Here is a 24,328-nt window from a genome sequence, read left to right as displayed (position 1 = left end):
TTCTCTGTTTAAGGTCATCTAATCATTGTGCTGCATCTTTGTAGATTTTATAATGTTTATAAAATAAAGTAGAACGAATGGTGCGGTGGCCTAGAGGTGGAGCTCTCGTCTCACAATCGGGAGCCTGTGAGTTCGATCCTAGGTAGAGGCAGGTATTTCTCTCTCTGGGCACGATGAGAATGTATCTGCTGAACAAAACTCCACATTGGCGACAGGAAGGGCATCCGGCCAGTAAACACTCAGCTCCATTCAGTTGCCCAGACTTCACTCCGCAAGGGATTATGGGGTCATTAAATGAAGATGATGGTAAAATAAAGTAGAACAGGCCATTTTTTGCTCAGTTTTGTCCCACCACCCCAGCCCCTAGGAACACTCTATAAGCCTCCTAAAGTCTATGCATGCCATTTTTTTTTCAAAAAATAGGCCCGTTTTTGCAAAGAGATGGGCCATTTTTTATCATTTTGGGGGGCCCCACCCCCCAGGAACACTCTATAAGCCTCCTAAGGGCTATTCATGCCTTTTTTAAAAAGCCCATTTTCGCAAAAAATTTTGGGATGTCTGAAGAGTGCAAAAACATTTTTAGAAAAAATTGCTTCTTCAAAACCTTGGTGTATCTTATACTCCGGTGCGTCTTATACTCCGAAAAATATGGTATCTGCTTCTCTTTCTCATTGATCAGTCATGGTGGATCTTGCTGAGTAAATCTAGTCACAAATGGTTCGCCTGCACCAGCTGGCCTTCATTGGAGCAGCCTGCTCAGTTGGTGATGGAGGAAGTCCTTAGTGGCTTACACTGACTCTCTATTCCATGGCAGTGGAAAGGCTTCTTAATTGCATTAACCAAATGCTAAAGCTCCTTGCAAACCACTTCCAGTTCATTCCCCTGATGGTGCTTGTGGTTGGGGAGTCCTCTGTTCTGCAAATCCTCTAATCACAGCACGTTCCTTCTATGATCAAGAAGAAGATGACGCTAATGGGAGAAAGGAGAAGGGATGTAATCATAGAAGAAAGAAAAGTTTAGTCTCCACCATCTAGACCTTCAATTCCCTTAGATTACTGGGAGACACTGTTCACAAATAATTAGAGCCATCAGTATTGGTTTATTCTCTAATCAAGAAACTATATTTTTGTAAAATCAAAATGATTGAGGTCAGAAAACATACTCAACCAAGAATTCTCAAGGTTTACCATTACCCTCTCAAATGAAAAAAAACAAATATGTGTGTCTTCCCATGAAAAAGAATGTAATGATTCTGGTGGCTGGCTTAGGCAAGAAATAAATATTCCAATTATTTCTAATAATCACATTTTAATCTCTGTGTCAGGTAAAACAATAACAGATTCCTGCAACTTTAAAAAATTAAAACATTTATTAAAAATGAAGAAACTAGAATGAATCATCGCGTATTTTTAAATGAAAAAAATGATTTTATTTCTGCATATTTTCTGAAAAAGTGGAAATTATTTTCAAGACAATCGCTCTTTTTTTCCTCATTCCTCGTATACTTTTCATTTATACCTCATGCTCTTTATAGCGACAACCAAGGCAAAGCCTAACTTGCATAAATAGCATGTTGCAAATGGAATCTTTGTGGTCGTAGCTTTCTCACTTTATTCCCTTCTCATTTATTTGTTGCTCTCATTTTGTACACTGATCCTAAGAAAAGACATTTTGGGGATATGAGAGTTTTGTCCATTTCAACTGCATTAAAATCCATAAAACACAGTACTTTGATCAAGGCAAATTAAGAAGTTTCCATCAACGATTTTAATATAATTATGGATTTTATCGGGCATTTCAAAAGGTGTTCTATTAGTTGAAGAATATAATAGTGTTCATAGAACTCTTCTATCCTTGTTAAGAAAAAGAACAATTCATAAGTGTAATAGAATTTACAGATTTGAGCTCAACTAATATGCCCAGAGTGACTTTGAACATGATTGTGATCCCTCTCAGAGTTACTTGCAATTCCCTGTGGTCATGTCCAGGGATAGGATTCCACTGGTTCGCACCAGTTTGGACGAACTAAGATGTTAATTTTTGGCGAACCGGTAGTCTCAACGACTGGCTGGCCACGCCCTGCCCCTACACGCCCAGCAGTCCCCATGCATCCCGTTCTGGGTTATTAGGGCAGAGAACCGATTGCTAAATTAGTTGATTTCCCCCACTGGTCATGTCAATTTGAGGACTCCTATGCTAAGCCAAAACAAAGCTGTGGTTTAGTTGTGGTTTAGTGCGATGCATAAAACTAGCCCTCATCTAATATGCATGAAAATAGTGAGAGGTGTTTCACTTCTCAGGATGATGAAGCAAAGTAGAAGAACTGAAATAGACATATAGTATTATTTCAAGTTATTCATATATCCAAGCTATACAATTTTCTGGCTCTTTTTCTTAAACATTCGAGATTGTTTTAGCTATTACCTCTTGGTAACTTAGATTAGTATTGTGCTGAAAACTCAAAGTAGATAGGAGCAGTGTCACATGTTGTCTTATCTTGGCTGATAATGTGAAACTAAAGCATATGCATGCATACAATCCTCCAAGCAGTTATGATCTTTAATCATATTATTTCCTGGCACATGAAGGAGTGCTTTCATTTAGCTCTATTGCCTGGAGATGCCTAGAGTGAGCCTTGGTAGGTGCAGTAGAAAAATACTACGGAACAGATAATTTGTCTATGTGGCTTCAATAGTATCTGTGCTTAATATGTAATATTCTGTCCATATGCCTTACTGTAAAAAAAAAATTTGTTTTTAATCTTGTCTTAAACATTACCCTATGAATCATCAGTGACAGAATTAAAGTCATTTTTTTAGCTCACAAATTTATTTAAAGTAACTTTATATATTAAGATTCCAAGGAAAATAATAGTATGTGTTGTTTGTAGGAGATTTACTAAAAGGTGAAGGAGATTTATAAATGTAGCAAAATAAGATTCACCGTTAATATGATGAATGTATTGCTCCTTGCTACTTTGCGTAGGTGTGAGTATGAGCTTAGCTAGTATAAGGCAGCTGCAAGAAGACTGGAGTTCTCATTAATTGCAATTTCTGAATTGAATTTTATACTGTAGCTGGTCTTTCTAAACCAGGGGTGTCAAACTCAATTTTATTGAGGGCTGCATTAGGGTTCTGTTTGATCTCAGGGGGACAGGGTTTTCGTGGACAGGGTGGGAACGGCCAGCTCGATGTAACTAGTGCTGGGGGCACCTGTGGTGGCCCAAGCACTCTGCCAACAAAAATGGACTTCCAAGTTCTGTTTCCGGCTGCAATGGCCTCCTGCAACCCTTTGCCAGCAAAAACAGCTTGTAATGGCCGCGCATGGCCCTCCCAAACTCCGTTTTTGCTGGCAGAGGCATTGTGAGCTGGTCCTTTGCTGCTTCCAGGGAGGTCCCATGGGCCAGATCTAAGCACCCCGTGGGCTGCATCCAGTCCGCGGGCCTTGAGTTTGCACCCCTGTTTTAAACCAACTGATCACTTTTCCCTCTTATCACTTGTCCCTATAATGGAGGACTTAGATATAAAATAAGACACTTATTTATTTTGCTTCTTCCTTAATGCACTAAATCCATCAATACCTTTTTGGTCTTTCTGAACATCATATCTCCTTGGGATATGAGATTTAGATGGAGCATGAAGACCATAGGGCTCATCTGGGATTTGGATTACTTTTAATCCTTAAGGTGATTTTTAGAATTTGTAGAGTGTTTTTTTTTTTTTACATTTTTGAGAGTGTGAATTGATGGATCATTTCCAGTGAGCCTTCCTTACTCTGTTCCAAAAATATTAACTATTACAAGAGTGACCTTGGCACCCAAGAGTCAACATGATGAGAAGCTTAGCCAGAGCTGAAGTGAGATTCAGAAGGTAAATGAATCATATCAAGTATGACCATTGCAGGCCTGAAAATGATTTTTAATTAACCACTGATCCTCAGTGGTAGCAAGTTCATAAAAGCTGTACGTCTCAAGGGAACTATATAAAATGTATAAGCAGCAATTTACAAAATCTAATAAGTCTTCTTGAAACTGCTGCTTTCATTCACCACCACCCCCCGTCTCTTCTTATATATTTAGCTGTTCAAAATGATTTTTCAAGGCTTAAATCTATTAAAGTCACACAAACTCTACTACTTTATCACTTGTGCATCCTATAACTTCTTCCTTTTTTTTCTTTTTAAATCAGAGAGAAAATCAATCAAGAAATGTAAAAACTACGAGTCTTGTAGCATAAGCTTTTCTGGGCCAGACCCTACTCCATCAGATACATGAAGCAGTCACCTAATGGGTAGGTATATATATCCTAGTACAGAGAGAAGGAAATTGATATCTATAGGGAGAAGAGTAGGGGGAGAGGCCCAATGGTCAAGCAATGAAAGAGGGGGTGGGAGGTGTAATCACAATGCCATGCAGAGCGCAACTGATTCTCAATGCAATCCAATTTTACACAAACTTATAAAGAAAAGGCATATTTTTTAAAAAAAAACCTGGAGTCTTACATAAAGACCTACTTTTCTGCGAGATTGCATCGGGCAACATTTCCAGTCAATGGAATCCATTTATATTTTGCTTATGTATTTTTCAACAGAAAATGGAAGGATCTGTTAAAAAGTTACTGCATAACATCGTGCACTTGCCTCTCAACCAGTTCGTTAACGTTAGATTTTAAAGCTGAGTACAGTAAAAATGCTGCAAAAGTTTCCCCTTGAAAGAACTAATTGAACGAACTAATAAAATGACTGCCATATTTAATGGTTTAATAAGCATTTTAGTTCCTACTTCCAAGTGCCGTTCCTCTTTTCAAGATAGATTGATGGCATCTTCACCTGCACTCCCTCAGTAAATATGCCCTGAATGGAACTCTACTTTTCAAGCAACACAGCAGAAAAAAGCATGATGTAGTAACATCATCTTAAAGTGTCACATGTCTCTACCATAGCACACTGAAAAGCCTGCTGTGGTCTGCAACCAGATCCTACAATATAACTGTCTTTTCTCCATTTTTGGTCATAAACATTTTTCTCCGGGAATTGCATCAGAAATTCTTAAAACTCAAATTTGAGAAAGTAAAGGTAAAAAATAGGTTGTCAGGGTCTCACTGAGTGCCCAAGGTATATCTTCTATAGGATCATCCATACGGGATAATAGCATATTGCTTGCTGCCATTGATAGCTCTTTGGTGACACTATTTTGTGCATCCTGGAAGATGGTTATTGATCCTCCCAACCTTAAATGAATACTTGTCCTTCCTTAGAATCTGTAGCCAAGTCTGAAACAGGATATAACCCTAATGGGCTACCTAAAGTAAGTCAAATTGTGATGCCACTTCTGATCCATCCTACCTCAATAAACAACGTCAGCCATAATACTGAGAATCCATTCAGCTGTCCATTATGCTCTTCTACAACAAACAAAACTAAGCTTTTCCTAATTCAGGAAAGTAAATGAAATTGGAAGCTGCTCAATTTGGTATTCCTGACGAAGCTATTGCTCTCTTACACGGTTTTGTAGTGTTCATGTGCTATGCCTATTTGTAACCTACTAGTGAGCCCTCTAGTCACAGACGAGTCACACTCATTCTGATTTGTGTTCTGCATAATATTGTGGTGCATCTACTATCTTGTGCAGTGCTTGACCTTTTGGCTTTGCTTTGGACACCTCCTTCTCTTTGTACCTAGGGTATATGCATACACATTTACCTACTGAGGTGACTATGTATTTGGTTTAGGAAAACTTATGTCACAAAAAATTGATAGATGCTAAGGTGCCAGTTAGCTTTTTGACTATTAAATCATATCGGGTTGAGGAACTGCAATCCTCATTTAGGAAAGCTAACCAAACTTGTCACACAATTATAGAAATGGCTGATATACTATCTAGTTTCATTCGTTTAATTTAATCCCAAATGATAGTATCTAGGAAACTGATTGTTTCACTGGATGAAGTGCTGGCTTTTAATCTGTTCTCATAAAATATGCCATTTTGGTGGTCAATACCGTCAATGTTCCTGAAGACATAGAGTTGGATCCAGCCTAAGTAAGTTACCTGAGATCAATATAAGCTACTCGAGATCAGTACAACGTTAATAGAGTACCATTGATTTATCTGTTCTAAAGGGTCTGTCTCCAAAAAAAGATAAGAAAAAAAGATTTGCAATCCTATTATTTATCCTCTAGGTTGGATGAAATTCTCTAGTTTAAATTTTGGCTATGACACTAGTTGGGGAATAACAATCTGGAAGATAAAAATATAGAGTAGACAAAATTAGTCTATGTCATGCACTATTGGGGGGGAAAGATCTACTTATACTGCAAAATCTTTATTTTCATAGGTTTTTAGATTAAATGGCTCTATTTCTTGATTTATCATGGATTATTTTTTTTTTATGCCACCTATCTCTCCTACAAAGGGACTTTGGGTGGCTTACAGGTTATTTTTATATTCTTTAGGCTAAAATGATCATTTACATTCTGTACTTTTTAACAGGCATGAATCGGCATCCTCCAGGTCCTGATATTTCCACCTTTTATCCCTTATCTCCTGGCAGTGTTGGGCAGATAACCCCACCACTTGGCTGGTAAGAGCTTCTTCTGCTACTTCTGAGCCGCAATCATGCATTATGCATTACGTACATTCAGTGTGTTATGTATATCCAATAGGGACGCAGTGGCTCAGTGGCTAAGACACTGAGCTTGTCGATCAGAAAAGTCAGCAGTTTGGCGGTTCTAATCCCTAGCACTGCATAATGGAGTGAGCTCCCGTTACTTGAGCCAGCTTCTGCCAACCTAGCAGTTTGAAACCATGTAAAAATGCAAGTAGAAAAATAGGGACCACCTTTGGGGGGAAGGTAACAGCATTCCGTGCATTTAGTCATGCTGACCACATGACCACGGAGGCGTGCGGGCTTTTCGGCTTTGAAACAGAGATGAGCACCACTCCCTAGAGTCGGGAACGACTAGCACATACTGTATGTGCGAGGGGAACCCTTACCTTTTTGCATGCAAGTTTATTGACTTGACTCGTTTGACTCGTTTTAAAACAATTGTAAGGTTTCCATTATTAAATAACAAAACCTAATTATTTATAAAATGAATGGAAATGTAGTTGGCTTTGGAGAGCAACCGATTGAGAGTTAATTGGAACAGTATGATATTCCTAAATGAAATCCACTGCACAATTCACAAACTTTATGACTTGAATAGTTGGGAGCCCAGTAATATGTGTTAGGTAAGGTAATTTATTTATAAAATACATAAGTACCACTGAATACATGCAGAGTGCCACATTACCACTAAATGACCATGATTCATATGTTCATTTTGCACTGATTTATCTTCAATGTAACAAATGTTTCAAATTTGTAAAATTCTTCAAGGCAAACTCTCCTTTATGAAGGAGGAATGCCCAATTTAATTCAATATATTAAATGTGTTCTTTGTTTAGTCAAAGCTGAAAAAATAGCAATTGAGTGACTTGAATTAACCTTTCATGAAATTTCTTCCAAGTAGTCAATCAGGTGCAGTATTGCTTAGCAAACGTGCATCTGACATAAACAAATGGGGCGGGGTGATCCAAATTTTTGTAATTTTTACATAATAATATTAAGGATGCTAATGAGCTATCTCTATGCCTTTTTTGAGAATTCTTTTTGGGAATGATTCATCATTGTGGCAAGGCTGGTACATTAGATAGAAAAAGTCCATTTGCTACATGATGTATTATTTACTGTCAAAAAATACCAAAAATATTTGAATAAAGTTTTTTGATTGGAAGAAAATTATGAGAGCCAAGAGTTTGATGGCCAAGCTTTTTTGTATTATTGTGGCTGCTTTTACCTTTTACCTTTACCTTTTATTTCGATTTTTATACCGCCCCCTCTCCCCAAAGGGACTTTACACTAAGAACGGATTTTTTGGAATATGGGAATAGATTCGGTCCCAACTTTTAAATTTTAACAATTATTTGCGTCTTTGTACATACATTTTTTCAAATATGAATCTGAATTTAAAATACTGATAATATGAATAGTGTACAGCACATAATTCTCTTATGTTTCTGCTTATTGCTGTACTGTATGATTGATATTTGAATTGTGTGTGCATAATTGTGTACATGTGCAATGGGTCTAACCTACTGTGTATGCATAGAAGTTGATTTAAGTGTGAAGAGTGCCATAGTGAGAATAAGAAAGGGCCAGCAGCTTTAAAATGCCAGTTTCTTAAATCTGTCAATCAATAACTCAGCTTGAATAGAATTGACTGTACTCTTTCAAGGAAAATTCAATTATTCTCTCTGAAGTTGATGCACAAGTGTGTTAACTTTTATTCAGTAGTTGCGTGAATTCACGATGGAAAAAAGACAATGTAAACTAAACATAAAAGATTCAAAATGTTTGAAACATTCAGATTGAGCTATTCATGTATCTATTCAGAAGAATAGAAGTTTATATTAGAAGTTTCTTTGTATTTTAAACTCCCTTTCAAGGTTTTTGTTTTGCATTCAAACTGTATGAACTTGGGCTGTGTACACCCATTAGATCTGATTTCAAGAAGAGGCTTCAGGCAATTTGTTGTATGCAAACAACACTCTCCAATGCTTCACAATGTGGGGGGAAAACACAGCTGCTTAAAATATAACATACAGTTAATGCTTTTGTTAGAGTCCAAATATCATAGGACATTTTCTTTTTTTAGAATGCCCGTTTACAAGAAATAGGCAAAGCTATTGCCCTAGTTTTGCTCCTTCTGCCATGGGAATGGCTAAACAATACAGGAAGGTATTTTCATGTTTTGTGAAAACTGGGATTCCCAGTTTGTTGCTATTTTAATCATCATAATATAGCAAGAATAAATCCTAGTTAATTTGTTCTTATGAAGTGAAGAATAAGCTACTCGGGTTATTATTTGGTTATCTATTTATTGGTGTTTCGAAAAAGGCAGATTCACTTCTGTTGCTTTATAATTGATGGGTTGCTTTCTTCTGTGACCTCAGGCAAGGGCAGCCTGTATATCCCATCTCAGGTGGATTCAGGCATCCCTACCCATCCTCACTTTCAGTCGACACTTCCATGTCAAGGTAGGTGTAGGTGGTGAATGACCAGCTGAGCAGTAAATGCTGGACATGGAGGGGAATTGGCTATATTGCTTTGCCCTGGTGACTACCTTTGCTTGCTCTCTCTGCCCCATTAGCTAAATTGCATTTTAGTCTCTGTGTACATATGTGTATATATATAATACAGTGTATATACAGCTTGCTATTATTATTGGCTGATTAAACAACATCAAATCTGTGATACAACAATCTTACTGAAGCCAAAGAGAGTATTAGTTTTGTCAGCGCAAGTGCAATGAAATCATTGTACATAATGAGACTGAAAATAAAACTGTTGCTTTTTGCAGTTTTCTTTAATCTCTCCATTCTCTGAAGTGTTCTATTTAAATGTAGAATGCAAGATAGGAAACACTTTTCCAGGCTCCAAACTATTTCACAATTAAGGCAAAAGAAGCTGTGTAGACACTGATATATTGCTCTACGAATAAAAAACTTTAGTGCAAGCAGGCAGCACTAACTAGGTGTTGGTGGCGGCATCATTTTGTATCATTCTTATCTTTCTGTGGTATGAAAATGTGGGATCTATACACTGTGCTTGGTGTACCCAAAGGTCGCTGTAATTTTCTATGTATCTTATATCGATAAAATGCAACATACAAATAAAAACAATTTAACACATTTGTTGGCTGGGTGTGTGGGATACATGCACTGTTTTCAATGTAATCACATTTTTAATTCCCTCCCATTTACAGTTGTGCCAAGCTCAATAAAACTTTTTCTAATATGCTATTTATCATCTTATACTTTTTTCTGTCAAATTTTTATGTGAATGAAGGTTACATGTCAGGTTGTCAACTAGTTTTTACATATGAAGTATAGAAAGACTAGATAAGACTAAATAAATATCAGACTAATACAAGAACACTATTTTCATGTGTAACAGTTAATACAGTTCAGTGTAATTTGGCTTTAACCAGATTATTAACTAAATAATCTGTTAAAGGGGTTTCCCGATGTTGTATTCTCCTGATATATTGGTTTTCAATACTAGTTGGTACTAATATACCCATCTTGATTTTCCTTTTTTGGGCTAGAGTGATTCTCAACCTTTTCTTCACCATGGACCCCTTTAAATACCTTTTGTGGCCACTAATCATAGCCACGGAGACCAAAGATTTAACTCAAGCTTTAAACTATAACATTCCTTCAAGTCTTTGAGGAATCCCTGTGATCACATCACACACACCTCAGGTTGAGAACCACTGGTTAGACGATGTTATGCAGTGCAGAAAAAGAAAAGTAAGAACTAGTAAGGTAAACAAAGTAAAGGCATAATATAAGAAAAAAAGCTCAAACTAGTTTGCACCAGCATTATTCACTGTATTCCTCCATACCTTTCTATCATCTTCTTCCTATTGTTCTTTAAATTACTCATCATTTTTTCTAAAAATCTCATCAATCTCATCAAGTACTTTCTTTCATACTGTCGATTCCTTTTTTATTCAGTCCTCCTTTATTTAACAATGCTTCATTCTTTACAGAATCTTTTCTAGTTTTACCCCAAGTTTAATAATCTTATTCTGTGCAGCTTAGGATCGCTGAACAGAGACTATTTTGCAAACCAACATACTCTTTTCCACATTCTGGCAACTAGTAGTGTATCGACATGCACAGGAGGCAGTCTTTGTCAATATTAAAGTTGAAGCCTGACACATCTGGACCAATATTCGATAGGAGAAACTAATCTTGGCCAAATAAAAAGAATAATTGGTTGCCCATCACTGCCGCCACCACCACCATTATCTTTAAAACATTGGGGCGTTATTGATTTTATCTAGTCAATTTACATATGTCCCCCCCCTTTTTTTTTATAACATTAGCAGAAGGGTATGCTGTTAAACTGCTAATAGATTGAATGGGTTCACTATTATGAAGTACAGAAAATTCTGCTAAAATCGTGAAAAGCTATTTAATATTTACTGGTATACTTTTTTGAAATAAAGAAGTGAAAAGATAGGTAGGATCTACGCTGGAAATCCTTTTCAGTGTAATGTGTAAAACTTCCCCAAGTAGTCCTTGTGGTATGCAGTAGCTATTTTGCTTTAAGAGGAACACACCAGTGTGTAGTGCTTTAAATGTCTGAGAAGAGAGAAAACCTGCATTTCATTATGTATAGCATTGCAGTTCCAAATTCCTGGTATTATATGTTCTTCTAATTACTTTGATTGGGTGCAACCATGCTAATCTGCACAGGAGTGAATGTAAGAATTAATTGAGTGGCAGCTCTCAGTTCAACATTTCCATACATGTGTGTCGGAAACAATAACACTCTAATTTATTGTATATACATGGATTATGAACCTCTGCAGAGTGAAGTTTGGGATCTTTTAAAGCTTACACAATTGTTTGATGAGACCCACACACCATACAGGGTAACTAAGAACATCTCCCTCTAAACTCTTCCAGTTTGTTTTCAAACATTGTAGCATCCCCAATTTCATATTTGAACAGGATATGCTTGTTCAATATGTTTATTTATTTCTTCCTCCCAATCTTATTTAAAAGTATGTGAACTTTTCTACAAAACTCCTTAAAACTGTTAATCAAGGCTTCATATACTCTCTTGTGACAGGCAGTTAGCTAACTTTATGATCTTAAGGGCTCTGTTTCACAACTACCCACATTGTAGGAATTAACATTTCCCCTTCACGTGGACTTATTTGCTTGTGAGAGTTACACAGTAGACCTATGTAAAACACCACCAGGCATTTATTAAACAGGCTCATCACACTATTTGTTCTTGTCTGGGAGCAAGCTTTATGGATGGCAGACTCTGCAGCTCCTCATCTCCCTCCAAGCCTCCTACCATGATGGCAGTAATGTTTGGTGGTGCCTTCAGCTCTTTGAGAGATCAGTTGGATTATTTATGGTTTGATACTTACTTAATACTTGCATTGGATAGAATGTCCATAAAGTGTTTAAAGGTTTTAAAAAGCTTGCCCTGCTCAATTCCACCAAGGCTAAGAAGTAAGAGAGGAGTAAACCTTCTCTTGTCAGCTCAGTTCCCGCTGCAACTTCTCTTCAGTGTGGATGTCTTAAATTCTATTATCCATTCTTTCTATTGAAACATTTTCCAATTTATACTCTGAAGTGTTTCATAAAAGCTCTACTACATCTTGGACCCTTTCCTTCTCTAAGCATTAATATATCTGCACTCATGTGGATAGGTATCTTGTAAAAAGATCCTTGTTTATACAGAATTAACTGTAAATGCAGTTCTTTGAATGCCATCTATGCATTCTCATAGCTTATCCAATGTTTCCTCTATTTATTTTTTTTCAGTGTGTGCGGAAAAGTATAGTGTTTGAGCGGCACATTTTCATGCCTGAGCACCTGAATTTTTTTTTTAGCCATAATTGCCATCAGAGCAGATGGGGAGGAGGGCAAGAAGGAAAAGGGTCCCCTCCCTCTCCCTCAGACCCCCAGGAAGGAAGGAAGGGAAGGGAGAAGGAGGGAAAGGAAAGGAAATGGAAAAGAAGGAAAGGAAAAAGGAGAGGAAATGGGAAAGAAGAAAGGAAAGGATGAAGAAGGGAGGGAAAGAGAAGGGAAGGGGAAAAAAGAAGGGAAAAGGAAATAAGAAAAGGAAAGGAAAAGAAAAAGGAAAGGAAAAAGGAAAGGAAAAGGAAAGGAAGATAGAAGAAAGACAGAAAGGGAAAGGAAAGAGTGGAATGGATTGGTACTGCTCAAAAATCTTGTCTCAAGATTCCGTGGACCCCTTTGCCTCAGACAGTCCAACTCCATGCTGCTTCCCTCTCTCTGCAAAGCGAAGGGATCACAGAAAGGCTGCTGAGCCCAGAACGGGCCTTCAGACGACGCAATGTCTGAGAAACGCGGGATGTGCAGAGAAATGAAGGCTACAAACAGCGAATCGCATTTTTCCAGGAACAGACAAAGCCCCAGAGGACCAATGGGAATTCTCCCTTCTGCAGTGTCATTGGTCTCCGGGCAGAGTCTTCCTTGACTTCATCCGCTGGAGGAGAGAGTTTGATGCAGAGAGGGGAGGGAGGGAGGGGAAATATTTTACGTCATATTTTAAGACATTAAAAAACACTGTGCGGCAATTGGAAACTGCTGCATGGTGTTTTCTTGTTACATGCTCGGCCGCGCGGCTGCGCAGTCGCACAGCTTAGAGGAAACATTGAGCTTGTCCTGTTATTTGGTCTCAGGAACTGTCAGTACTGGCTCTATTATGGTGACTTCTCATTTATTTATATCCCATCTTTATTGTTTTTATAAAGAAGGTGGTGAGCACATCGAATACTCCTTCATCCTCCTATTTTCTCCACAACAATAACCCTTGGTAGGAACCATGGCAATGTTTGTGTACACAGGGGTAGCATTCTCACCAAACAAATCTGTAAACACAAGTGTATAATTCTTGTGTGAGCATTCATATATGACTACTCAAAGTACTATAATTATAGGTACCTAACAGCAAGGGACACAGTGGCTCAGTGGCTAAGATGCTGAACTTGTTGATTGAAAGTTTGGCAGTTTGAATCCCTAGTGCTGCATAATGGGGTGAGCTCCCATTACTTGTCCCAGCTTCTGCCATCTTAGCAGTTCGAAAGCACATAAAAAATGCAAGTATAAAAATAGGAACCTCCTTTGGTGAGAAGGTAACAGTGTTCCGTGCACCTTTGGCATTTAGTCATGCTGTCCATATGACCACAGAGACGTCTTCAGACCGCACTGTCTTTTGGCTTTGGAATGGAGATGAGCCCCCTAGAGTCAGGAACGACTAGCACATATGTTCAAGGGGAACCTTTACCTTTACCTAACATAACAAGTTATTTTGGAAAATGAGGCTTTGCTGTCCCAGTAATAATGAGATCATTTTTCTTCCTCTTCGAAGCTTCCCACCTCTTCATGGCATTGAGAAGTGTATGTATTCTCAATCTTTAACACCAATAGGCTATATCCCTGCATACATTCATAACATATACCCTGTATACACTAATAATAGATAACATACCAAAAGGCTGAAGTGCACGTGTGCAGTCTCTTAAAAGATCACTTACAGAAACAGGGAAAGGGACAATATTCGATATTGAAGGACAACAGTATCAGGAGGATGAGTGGTGAATGTATCATGTGCCTTAAGAATGAGTCACATATCATAGAGACAAGATAAATATGATTGGACAGGTTGATTCTGGGATTTAGATTATGCAATTAGAAACTTATAGCTTCTCAAGGAAATGCAATTTTTTTCAACCTTATTTTCTTCCTGCATGACCATTCCTCTTTTTTTTTAGCTGGTGGTGGGTAACTTTAATGTCATATTTATGTGAGAAAATATTTTTATGGGGCTAGGATGAAATTAGCATTATGTTTCCTACTGTATGTGTTTTTAGAATTGTTGGAGGCATTGAATTTCTTTTGCCTATAATACAAGATATCTACTGCAGCATTTCTTCAGGATTAAAGGACAAAAATAATCCTGTTTATTCTGTCCATATCTTAGCTGTCAAATATAGGCCTCCTAATATTTTTGCTGCTAGCCCAATATGAAAATATTTCTTCCTAGGCTTTCCTTATGATTCATATAATTGTTCAATGCTATGCTAAAATTGCCATTATGAAAAAGACTTGCCCTTTTTCATCCTTTGTAGGTTTTCACATCATATGATCCCAGGTCCTCCAGGACCCCACACAACTGGAATCCCTCATCCTGCAATTGTAACACCTCAAGTCAAACAAGAACATCCACACACAGACAGTGACTTAATGCACGTGTGAGTTGGACTTTTCCAAGTCTTTTAAATATCCTTAATCTGCATTCCCTGGGAATCAAGTGGACATGGCAATAGTTGTGGTGAATGGCTTTTCCCCCTGCTTATCCTTAAAAGAAAATGTTGGATATGTCCCTAAGTTACGAATACAGCCTTGTATCTTCTGTATCTTTAACAGGCCTGGGCATTTTACAGCCCCTGGTCCAGGCATGAACTGCTCCTATTTTCGTTACCCGTTCGGTAGTGGGAGTGCATGCACCCGCTTGTTTGCAGTGCTCACACACAGCACATTTGGGCATGCACAGAACCATCTGCACATGCGCAGAAAGTGTGTGATAATGTCAAGGTGGGTGGGCGGAGCCTAGCGCTGCCACCACTACCAGTTTGCCCAAATTGGTGCGATCCGGCAAAATGCCACCTCTGCCCTGGCCATATATGGCTCTTCGGCTATCCCTGCCTGTCCCATGTGAGATCAATCAAAAAATAGAAATCAAATTTAAATACATGTACTCCCTGTACACAATACATTGCATTGCTTTTATTTTGAAGGCGTCTGCTAGATTTTTTTTTTCAATTTACCTATGTGCATGGATGCATTGCTTTTATTTTGAAGGCGTCTGCTAGATTTTTTTTTCACTTTACCTATGTGCATGGATGTGTGCTTAGGCACCTTCCCAGCCCTATTGGTTTGGCCCCATCACAACATCCCAACTTCTCATGTAGCCCCTTAGGAAAATTAATTGCTCACGCCTGACCTTGGATATTGAAACTGTTTACACTGAGGTAACTCATTTAGTATCAAGTTAAATGAAAGCCTTTCTGGTGTTGATTTTAATATGATCCAACCTAGATGTGCATTGTGAAATGGGTTATGGATTATCAAAACATATCTGTCTCACATTAACATGGAGAAATAAAAATATTTGAATAACTGCAAATATGTTTCCTTTGGATGGAGGCGATACTTGTAGATTCTCTTTCTGTAGTTAGAAACCACTGTAGTTAGAACAAGTATATAACACCCCTCCCCTCTTAGATGGAACAATCCTACTTGTTACGTAGTCACGCAGGTAGGTGGGCTTTTGGGTAACTCTGCCTGACCTGCGCAGTTCAGTAGGAGGGGTTTACTTGGACAGGTCGGACAGACCTGTTTGCTCCACAGCGCTGCTTGGTGGAAGCTCCTGGAACCTTTCACAGGCTGGGGCTGGAGCTTCTAGAGCCGGTTCGCTCGGAGCTCGCTGTGGGCCTGCAACATAACCAGATAAGTTTCCCGGTACCCTCGGGCTTGAGCTGGCCATGGAAGGAGTGAGTGTTTGCTCTGTTTGGGTAGGGCTTTGGCTAACTCGTGCAGGAGTTACCTCTGGTTGTCTAAGAGTGGAGTTGGAGAGGCGGCCACGGAGTTGTCAATATGCCTTCTCCAGTTCCTACCGTCCTCGAGCTCTAGGAGGTAAGAGCAAGGGCCAGTGATGCCTATCACTGTGGCAGGAATCCATAGAGTTCACCTGGCATAGTTGTGGCCATATACTGAATCCCCTATGCTAAATGTCCGAATCTTGCTTGTGGAGTCTGGGGGCGATGAGGCAGAATAATTGGGGTGTCTAAGTGGGACCTTAGCCGGCGACCCATGAGAAGCTTGGAGGGGCTTCGCCCTGTAGTGGCACTGGGTGTGATGTGCTGAAATAGCAAATAGTGGTCAACCCATGTTTGCCAATCTCCCAGGCCCATCCTAGAGAGGGCCTTTTTTGCAGATTTCACCATTCTCTTTGCCTGGCCATTGGAGGCCGGATGGAATGGTGCGACCAAGGCATGCCTGATTCCCTGAGCTGCTAGGAAGGTCTCAAATTGCATGGCCGTGAATTGGGGCCCCTTGTCAGAGACCAAGACGTCAGGCAGGCTGTGCATGGAAAAAGTCTCCGTAGCACCTTGATGACAGCTTCTGCCATAGTGGAGGTCATCAGGACTACCTCTAATCATTTTGAGTAGGCGTCCACAACTACGAGAAATGTCTTGCCATGAACTGAGCCAGCAAAGTTAATGTGAACCCTAGACTCTTTCTGGTTCCTGATGTTAAACTCATGCCAGCGAATGTGTTTGGACGGCTTGGGGGCATAGTGGGTCCTCAGCATCTGCTGGAGCACGTACCAGGCGACTGATTGTAGCGGTGTCGGCTCGGAGAGGTCTTTCCCCGTCTCGAACACTTTCCGGCCACAGTATCCAAGGAACATGTTCTTCTTGCGACCTTCAGAAAGGCCCATGAGGTCGTTTGCCTCGAGGAAGCAGTCAAATCATAGCATGTACGAATCCCAGTGCTCGGTGACTGGGTCATACGGAGTCGGTGGGGCGTGCATGGCCATTTTGTGTTCTGAGGGCGTTTTGAGTTCGCTGCTCAAAAATGGCTGCTCGAAGCTGTGCTAAGCTCCGGGCTGGATGTACTTGTTGGATTGCTACACTCTTTTTATGGTTCGCTAGTTGCCTTCCAATTCCACCTTCGTCACCAGTGTTAGATTGGGTAATAGATAGGCACACACAGGCTTAACGGTAACAACAGCTCTTTATTAAGTACAACAAGTGAGAACTTTCTAGCGAAGGTTGAATCTGACAGGAACCCTTTTATAGGGAGCTGTCAGACCCTTCAACCAATAGGATTAAACTTCTGTTTCCGCCGGAACAGAGGACCTTGGTGGAAATCACTGTAGTTAGAACAAGTATCTAACAAGTTTCATCTACCTTTAAACAGAGGTGGGCATCACATACTATAACAACTGGTTTGCCCAGATTGTGAAAATGTGAGAGAGCATGTGTGTATGCTTGCTTCGCTCACCCGCCTTCTGCCATTGCGCATGGCAGCAAAGACATGATGATTATATAGGGTGGGTTAATGCTGGGGTGGGTGGGTGCAGCTGCTAGTCAGCACTACTGGTTCACCTGAATTGGACCAAACCAACAGCAGCCCACCTCTGTCTTTAAAATATTGGGTTTTGTTCTAATTCTCATATTACAGGAAATTCTACTCTCCAACACCTCTGACTATTGATCCTTGCATTGCTAATTATTAGTTTAATCCACAAGTTACTCTTAAACAGCCATTTACTACTATAAGTGTGCATAACATATAGCCAGAAAAATTCAAATACATCTGGAAATATTTGTGTGTGCCACTGTTAAGGAGTTCTAAGGCTTCTTAACAAATGACAGAGGGAAATCCTTCTAGATCAGGGGTCTCCAACCTCGGCAACTTTAACTGGCGGTCTTCAACTCCCAGAATTCTTGCTGGCTGGGGAATTCTGGGAGTTGAGTTCCGCCAGGCTTAAAGTTGCCGAGGTTGGAGACCCCTGATCTAGATAGGAATGAGAGGTTATTTTTTGCTTTCTCCTTTCTTTCTCTTTATGCCTGAACACTGAAATAACCTAGGGAATATTGCTCTGAAGAAATGGGGAGATATCTGTTGATCACCTGAAATGCAGTATAAAATATCCCTTAAAAACAAGCATGGTATCAATTGTACTCTTCCATATGTTCTCTTTCCTCCTGTTACTTTTAGGAAGCCTCAGCATGAACAGAGGAAAGAACAAGAGCCCAAAAGACCTCACATTAAGAAACCTCTGAACGCTTTCATGTTATACATGAAAGAGATGAGAGCGAATGTTGTAGCAGAATGTACTCTGAAAGAAAGTGCAGCCATCAACCAGATTCTCGGCAGAAGGGTATGAAGAAATCTGTTTTTGCATATATGCATATTGTGTGTTCAGACTATACAGTATTTAACTCACCCACTGTGTTCCATTAGTCTTAGGTTTGCCTCCTCTAGAGTTGTTGGGTTCCAATTATCCTGATTGTTGCTCAGTAGCTAAGACGCTGAGCTTGTCGATCAGAAAGGTTGGCGGTTTGAATCCCTAGTGCCGTGTAACGGAGTGAGCTCCCATTACTTGTCCCAGCTTCTGCCAACCTAGCAGTTTGAAAGCATGTAAAAATGCAAGTAGAAAAATAAGAACCACCTTTGGTGGGAAGGTAACAGCGTTCCGTGCACCTTCGGTGTTTAGTCATGCTGGCCACATGACCCTGGAGATGTCTTCGGACAGCGCTGGCTCTTCAGCTTTGAAACGGAGATGAGCATCGCCCTTTAGAGTCGGGAACGACTAGCACGTATGTGCAAGGGGAACCTTTACCTTTGATTGGACTTTATCTAGGATTTCTCTCCCTTACTTATTCACAAATTGACTACAGCTAGTCCTTGATTTACAACCACAATTCAGCCCAAAATTTCCATTGCTAAGCCAGACACTTGTTAAGTGAGTTGGGCCTCATTTTACAAACTTTTTTGCCATTGTTGCTAAGGGAATCACTGCAATCACTAAGTGAACCTGGTTTCCTCCATTGACTCTGCTTGTTGGAAGCCAGGAGTGAAGGTTATAAATGGTAATCACCTGACCCAGTATTCTGCCCTGTTGATTCACACACACACAGAGACCACAGTGAATGAGAAGTCTTTATTCAAACAACCAGCAGTTCTGAGTTAGCCAAAACAAAGAGCCGGTTCAGTCACCAAGCCCAGCGGGATTTGGGCAGCACAAGAGTTCCCAGTCAGAAGCAGTTCACTAAGCATGATACACTGTCCCAAGAGCCAGTCCAAGATCCAAACCCACAGGAAGCAGGAATACGGAGCAAGGAAACCAGCAAAGCCCATCTCTTAGCATGGGATTAAATAGGTAACGCTGGGACGGCCCTTCACAGTGAGTGAGGCTGCCTCCTCATGAGTAACCTGGCCAGTCAGCAATGTGCCTGTTGCCTTTCTGCCCTGTGCATCCTTGGATGGGGTGGGTGGGTGGAAGTGTGGACTCTACCCCCCCTCCCCATCCTCTCTAACTGCAGGCATCTGCTCCTATTCTTCACCTGAAGTCTCCAGGCTAACCTGCTGCAGCTGTGGCTCTCTCTGTTCCAGCTTTGCCAGCTGCCAAACTGGTCGTTCCTGCTGCGGCCGCTCCGTTGAGCTGGAGCTCTCCACTCCCTGGTCTGTGTCTCGATGCACCATGTACTCACTTCCCACATGTGCCAGGACCCGGCTGTTACCCTTCGTCCTCCTCCTCCTCCTCCTCTTCCTCCTCCAAATTTGCATGCCAGCCAAGGACAGTGCAACTCTCATAACTATAGATTAGGATAGGATAATAAGATAAGATAATAAGATAGATGAGATAAGGCAAGGCAAGACAAGCATTATTGTCATCTTTTTCAGTGAATACACCGGCCCATATTAAAAATGAGATATATGCAGGGGTGAAGTGCTACCAGTTTAGACTGGTTCACCCAAACCAGTAGTAAAAAAATGTTACTGGTTCAGGCAAACCGGTATTTCCGACGATCAGCTGTGACGCACGGTTTATATTAGCTAGAATTGTTGGATTTCCTGCTTTCTAGTTAATCTAAATCACGTGGCGCAGCGGATTCCCTCTCCCCTTCACTGTTCTACTTATCTTTGCAGATTCGGAAGGCTTCAAAATGTTCCTTTTTTAACGCAGCACGGACGCACCTCAGGCACACACAATGCATGCACGCTCACCGAACCAGTAGCAGGCTTTAGAGGATTTCACCGCTGGATATATGCCAGTTGCCAAATGCCCAAACTTTGTTCATATGACCATGAGGATGCAGCAAAGGTCTTAAATGTGAAAAAGAGTCATAGGTTACTATTTTCCAGGATTGTTGTAACTTTGAATGGTCACAATGAATGGTTGTAAGTCGAGGACTACCTGTATGCTGTTATAATTTAGAAGAAGGGATCAGATAACTTTAAATAAAGGCAACAAAGTCATTGTCATCTATGATGATTTTCCCCCTCAGCTGCCATATGTATTAAATTTCACTCAGTCCCCATCCTCTTTGTTCTCGCTTCTACCACCAGGAGTCATCTGGGAAATGCAACTCTTGCCAGATTTCTTTGCTTGCAAGAGTTTGATGGTTTCATGAAATAAAGTCAATAGCAAACAGCATCTCAGTCCCTCTGTGGTGTAAAGTTGTTGGAACTGATAGCTAGATTTGTGTTGTATAACAAATTAAATAGCTTATTTTCAAAAGAGGCCTGAAAACCTGTATTTCACAACGACATTAGACTGCCTTTTCCTGTGGGAAGTGATTTATAGATACAGTAGGCAATTCTCAACATCAACACCACATACTTGATATTCTGCTTTACACAGATTTTGCAGGGAGAGGAAATAGTTTTAATCAATCTCAACCATGTTAAAATATTATTACAAGACATTTTAATAAAAATATATGCGTACCAAAAGCAGCCGAAATGTTTTTTTTAAAAAAGTTGTGAATCTTACGCTTTTTACTTCCTTCAGATCTTGATCTGTGCTTGCCAAGCACCTAAACCCTTAGCTTAGAAAATTAATCTTGGCGTCATAGTGATTAGGAGCCTCTATGCTATGAATACTATAATGTTTATTGCTTGGTCCCATCAAAGCATGTGTTATGTGTTTGATTATTATGTTACCTAAACATGTCATATGATTAGAAATTCTTACTTATTTCCCCAAACACTGAATTAGCTTAAGCTCTTGTCTACATTTTGATAATTTTCTTCATTTCAAAAGATTACTTTTGTCTCCTAGGATAATTCCTGCATCCTCTATAGCAGGGGTTTCAAACTCGATTTCGTTGAGGGTCGTATCAGGGTTGTGTTTGACCTTGGGGGGGGGGGGGGCAGAATGATCATGAGCAGGGTAGTTGTGGCCAGCTCAACGTCACTCATGTTGGGGGCACCTGTGACTCTGCCAGCGAAAATGGGCTCCCAAGCTCCATTTTTGGCTGTGATGGCCTCCGCCAACTAAAACAAAGCTCAGGAGAGCCGGACACAGCACTCCCGAGCTCTGTTTTCCCTGGCAGAGGCACCACAGGCCAGTCTTTCACTGTTTCCAGGGCAGCCCCATGGGCCAAATTTAAGTACCCCGTGGGCCAAATCCAGCCCATGGGCCTTGAGTTTGACATCCCTGCTCTATAGTATAGAGTATTGGTTTATAGATTAATACTTATAAAGTCTCAAGATAAACTGAGAGTGGGCTTTTTTTGGATAGGCATTGGGGTTATGAATCTAGATGTTATACTTTGATTTGAGGTAGCCTACAGGGCTGATTGGTTAGTGAGTAGTATGCCACAAGAATATTTTCCAACTCTTTTTTCAACTTGGGCTCTGCCTCCTTAAGATTCTGCATGTTTTCAGCAAGTCGCTGGACTTGTCTCAGATAGATAGCATCGGTCTTGGTTAATATTTGGTTGGAGTGCTATAGGGAATTTTTCCAATAAGTTATACTGATTTTTTTTTAAAAAGGATCTAGTAAAACAGATTTAGAAAAAAAAAATTCCACATTATTGTCAAGAAAATTATTTGGGTGCCCGGAATTGAATTCTATTGGAAGGAGACTTTAAAATTAAAATTAGTTTTCCACATTGTCCCCATTTTATGCCTACCATGTTATGGTTTTTGGAGCCAACATCATTTTAGCAAGTATCAAAAGTGAGATGTTTTAAACATAAACTTCAAGGAAGCATATTAAAGAGTTCTCATTCAAGCTACATGTTCATAATTTATGGCCTTATCAATGGCCTGTGTACTGATCCTACCTTTTGAATATCTGCAATCCCAGAAAAGTCTTAAGTTTAAGTTATTTCTGTCTGAGTTCAGTTGGCTCTGAGCATCTGCAGGATTTGGCTATTGGCATAATAGTGCAAATATCCTTTTCCTCATATTTGCACTGATCTGTTAAAAGCATAGTTTGTACATAGTAGCAGATGGCAAACAACTGAAATTGTGTTGTAGTGAAAGGAGAAATAGCATTGTGGGACTCTAGCCAAAGCTTTATTGAAGCCTCTCTCTGGGGTTATTTCAGAAAAGAATAGGACAGAATGTTTAGTTACGTTATAAAGGATTGAAACTCTGCTGTCTTAAAAGCTCATTCCATTCTAAATAATGTATTTCAAACTAACTGATTACACTATTAATTAAGTAGTACACATGTTTAGTATTGCCCATTAGAGAACAGTAAAGAACTGATTTAAAAAGCCTAGGTGATGCTAATTTTTAAAATTGAAATGTTATAATATTACACATATCCCTGCTTTGCTGCTTTATAAGCACTGAAGCTGGCTTACCACAATAAAGCAAAACACAAAACATAAAAGTAAAATCAATAACCTCAAAATGTTGGGTTGCAACAGCCTAAAATGTGGCCTAAAAAGTGACTGAATGGCAGATAATTCAGAATATTATGATTGGGTTATGTGACTAAAAGATAAGATTTCTCCCAAACCCCACAAACTTCCATTACTAATACTTTTAAACAGCTCTCCTTCCTTGGTAATGCAGTGTGTCTTTGGCACTTCATCTCTCTTCTTGGCTCCCTCCCATGTTTCCTGCTGCCTAGCTCTTGGAAACTGCAGGCTTCTACCCTAATTTCCTGCTGTGAAACAGCTGATGGGCAGCTGCAGCGATTGGATCAGGCTGCTGCTTGAAAGGCGAAGGCTGCTATGGTTCAGGGAAGGTTGTGTATATGTGCAATAGAAGAGCTGTTCACTTGTTCTTAAAAAATTGCCTCAGGTTCAGTATTTTTGGAATGTGAAACTACAGGGTTTGGTTTTTAAACAATGTAATACTAAGCTCAACAATAAGAAGTGGTGCTTTAAAGGGCCTTCATTAGGAACTAGGAAGATAACAGCCTGTAGCTGAAATATCCACATGATTGGAAAAGTGACCAAAAACACCCCAAGGTGAAAGATTTTGATTAGCCTTCTAAAGAACATTCTGTTGTTGCTAAGCTGCTGCTCAGAAATCATTCAGTGAGGGCTTCAGGATTGCACGGTTATAAAAAAGCAGACTAATACATTTAAATTTTTGATTACTATTACTGATTCTTAAATGCATCTCTTCAAGATTTCATTGCTACGACTAATTAATCAGTGAAAAGCAGTTAGAAAAAGGTCTTCCTCTCCATTCAGTTGGTTCCTATGGCACCATCTCCATGATCCTAAATATTGCAATTGCCTTTATTTACGTATTAGCTTTATATAGTTGCTCGTTTCATGACTCTGGGTGGCATAGAACACGTAAATAAAGCAATCCAGAGATAAAAACAATATAAAATATATAAATATTGCAAACATTTAAAATATACAAAACTACAAGGCATGGAAAAAAGTAAATATATCAACCACACTAGTAGAGCCATCTTAAAAATGTCTTCCGTTCTCTGGGATCTTGAGGGACATCTGGAACATTAAAAAAGAGGACCTAAGTTGGAGAGAATGTTCCATATGGTGGGCACCAGAGCAGAGAAGACTCGCCTTGTGGGGACCCATCACTCTAGCAGATGGTAGCAACAACATACCTTCTTTGCCAGATCTAATTGACTGGATTGTAATATAATTGAGAAAGATGGTTGCTAAGATAACCCAGCCCATGAAGGGCTTTAAACCAGCATCTTGAATT

General features: G+C 39.8%; 1 protein-coding gene across 8 annotated transcripts in view; it reads left to right on the top strand.

Moving 5' to 3' along the window:
- LEF1 (lymphoid enhancer binding factor 1) overlaps window positions 1-24,328 on the top strand; it is a 113,213-nt gene that overhangs the window by 65,086 nt on the left and 23,799 nt on the right. For 6 of the 8 annotated variants that reach the window (XM_081959096.1, XM_081959094.1, XM_081959099.1 and 3 more), the window contains 4 exons: window positions 6,488-6,578; window positions 8,993-9,076; window positions 14,728-14,850; window positions 18,389-18,551. In XM_081959096.1, coding sequence (XP_081815222.1) covers window positions 6,488-6,578; window positions 8,993-9,076; window positions 14,728-14,850; window positions 18,389-18,551 — 461 coding nt within the window. The remainder of the gene's footprint in view (window positions 1-6,487; window positions 6,579-8,992; window positions 9,077-14,727; window positions 14,851-18,388; window positions 18,552-24,328) is intronic. The other 2 variants (XM_081959100.1, XM_081959101.1) reach the window with 1 other exon arrangement.

This window comes from Natrix helvetica (genome assembly GCF_964273705.1).
Source record: "Natrix helvetica genome assembly, chromosome: 7".
Classification (NCBI taxonomy): domain Eukaryota; kingdom Metazoa; phylum Chordata; class Lepidosauria; order Squamata; family Natricidae; genus Natrix; species Natrix helvetica.
The sequence above is the reverse complement of the archived record's forward strand: the minus strand, read 5'-3'. Positions and strand labels throughout refer to the sequence as shown.